This window comes from Charadrius vociferus, unplaced genomic scaffold (genome assembly GCF_000708025.1).
Source record: "Charadrius vociferus isolate BGI_N301 unplaced genomic scaffold, ASM70802v2 scaffold929, whole genome shotgun sequence".
NCBI lineage: Eukaryota > Metazoa > Chordata > Aves > Charadriiformes > Charadriidae > Charadrius > Charadrius vociferus.
In genome coordinates this window covers 26,147-28,284 of record NW_009649945.1, presented here as the reverse complement: position 1 = coordinate 28,284, position 2,138 = coordinate 26,147, and the positions used below count along the sequence as shown (strand labels likewise).

The 2,138-nt window shown below is 60.6% G+C and overlaps 1 protein-coding gene across 1 annotated transcript in view; it reads right to left on the bottom strand.

The window, feature by feature from the left end:
- Positions 1 to 2,138, bottom strand: part of TBC1D25 (TBC1 domain family, member 25) — a gene marked incomplete at both ends in the record, with an annotated part of 35,366 nt that overhangs the window by 7,299 nt on the left and 25,929 nt on the right. Inside the window, 4 exons of the mRNA XM_009891439.1 lie at positions 11 to 157; positions 588 to 709; positions 1,868 to 2,019; positions 2,116 to 2,117. Of these exons, the coding sequence (XP_009889741.1) occupies positions 11 to 157; positions 588 to 709; positions 1,868 to 2,019; positions 2,116 to 2,117 (423 nt within the window). The remainder of the gene's footprint in view (positions 1 to 10; positions 158 to 587; positions 710 to 1,867; positions 2,020 to 2,115; positions 2,118 to 2,138) is intronic.

The following is a 2,138-nucleotide window of genomic DNA, read 5'->3' as shown; positions in this document are numbered from 1 at the left end:
GGTGGTGGGCCCGCAGCAGCCGCCCGCCGGGGCCCAGGTAGGTGCGGAGGTCGGCGTCGCTCAGGGGGGCGAAGGGAGATGGCGGAGGGGGCGGTGAAGGAGGGGACCCTTCAGGCCAGGACAGGGCTGCCTGCGCCCGGGCCAGTGTCCGGCCCACCTGTGCGGAAACAGGTCACTGGCGGCGCTGGGGAGGGGTTGTATACGCAGGGAGCTACGGCAGGGGGAAACTGGGAGCACTGGGAGAGGACTGGCAGACACAGGAAAGGGACTGGGGGACAACTAGGACCATAGAACTAAGAGCCATGGGGAACTAGGAGCACCGGGAGGGGACTAAGGAACACTGGGAGGGCACTGGAGGACAATGGGAGGGCACTACGGAGTACCCAGGACCATAGAAGGGGCTCTAGAAGCACTGAGAGGCACTGGGAGGTGACTGGGGAGCAACTAGGACCACAGAAAAGGTGCTGAAGAGAACTAGGAGCACTGGGAGGGAACTGGGATGGCCAAGGGGTCAGAGGGGGCTCCAGGACGTCTCAGCAGGGTGGGGGAACCCAAGGACCCCCCGGCAATCCCCAGGTCCCACTCACCTGTGCCAGCAGGGCCTGGGTGAAGGGCAGCGCTGCGGCCAGGAGTGAGCGGCGCTCGGGGAGGGGCTCCGCCGCTGCCACCTCCCGGGGGCTGATGATGTCCCAGTCCTCCAGCAGCGGGCCTGCGGCACCAGAATACCTTAGTCCCTCCACTGGGCACCCGGGCACCCAACTCCCCTCCTCGACACCCACCCCGGACACCCGCGTCCCTTCCCAACACCCAACCCGGGTCACAGGAACGGCAAGGGTTGGAAGGGACCTCTGGAGATCATCTCGTCCAACCCCCCTGCCAAAGCATGGTCACCACACGCAGGTTGCACAGGACGGCGTCCAGGCGGGTTTGGAATACCTCCAGGGAAGGAGACTTCACAACCTCTCTGGGCAGTCTGTGTGAGTGCTCTGCCACCCCCAGAGTAAACAAGTTTTTCCTCATGTTCAGATGGAACTTCTCGAGCTCCGGTTTGTGCCCATCACCCCTTGTCCTGTCATTGGGCGCCACTGAAAAGAGTCTGGCCCCATCCTCTTGACACCTGCCCTTTCGATAGTGATAAGCACTCATAATGCTCTTTAAGCATGGATAACGCGCTCATCTTTATCAGAAAATATATTTGTAGAATAAGTCATAAGAATTTTAAACTAAAACAAAGCAGGTTTAGATTAGATATCAGGAAAAAATTATTTTCTCTGAGGGTGGTGAGCCCCTGGCGCAGGTTGCCCCGAGAAGCTGTGGCTGCCCCATCCCTGGAGGTGTTCAAGGACCAGTCTGGACGGGGCTTGGAGCAACCCGGTCTAGCAGAAGGTGTCCCTGCCCAGGGTAGGGTTGGACTAGATGATCTTTAAGCTCCCTTCCTGCCCAAAAACCCTTTAATGATTCTAGAAGATCTTCTCTCAGTCTTCTCCAGGCTAAACAGACCAAGGTTTCTCAGCCTTTTCTCATAAGAGAGATGCTCCAACCCCTTGATGATCTTGATGACCAAGTTCAGCCCTTGTTGAACTTCATGAGGTTCCTCTCCACCCAACTCTCCAGCCTGTCCAGGTCTTGCGGAATGGTGGCACAGCCTGCTGGCGTGTAAGCCACTCCTCCCAGTTTTGTGGCATCAGCAAACTTGCTGAGGGGATACTCTGTGCCCTCACCCAGGTCACCGATGAATAAGCTGAACAAGACTTAGACCCTGCTCACTCGCCCTGGGGATGCCAGGGTTTCCCCCTCTCCACCGAGCCCCCCTCAGGTCCTGCCTCGCTGTCCCACCACCCTCATCCCCCTGGGGACCCCCACTCACTTTCAGGGGGAGGCCGGACATCGAGGCGCAGGCGCAGGGTGGGCCGGGCATAGGTGAAGGCAGCCGCCAGGTCCCCATCACTCAGCAGTGGCACAAAGGTTTCCTGGCCCTGGGGGTCACGGGCCGCAAAGCTGACGGAGAAGCTCTTCTTCCTGAGGGGATGAGAGGGAAGGGGGGGCTCAGTGACCCAGGGCCCCCCAGGGGATCAGGCGGCTGGTGCTGCGGATGGGGGGGGGGCCCGGGCTCACCCCTGGGGGTCGCAGGGGCGGGC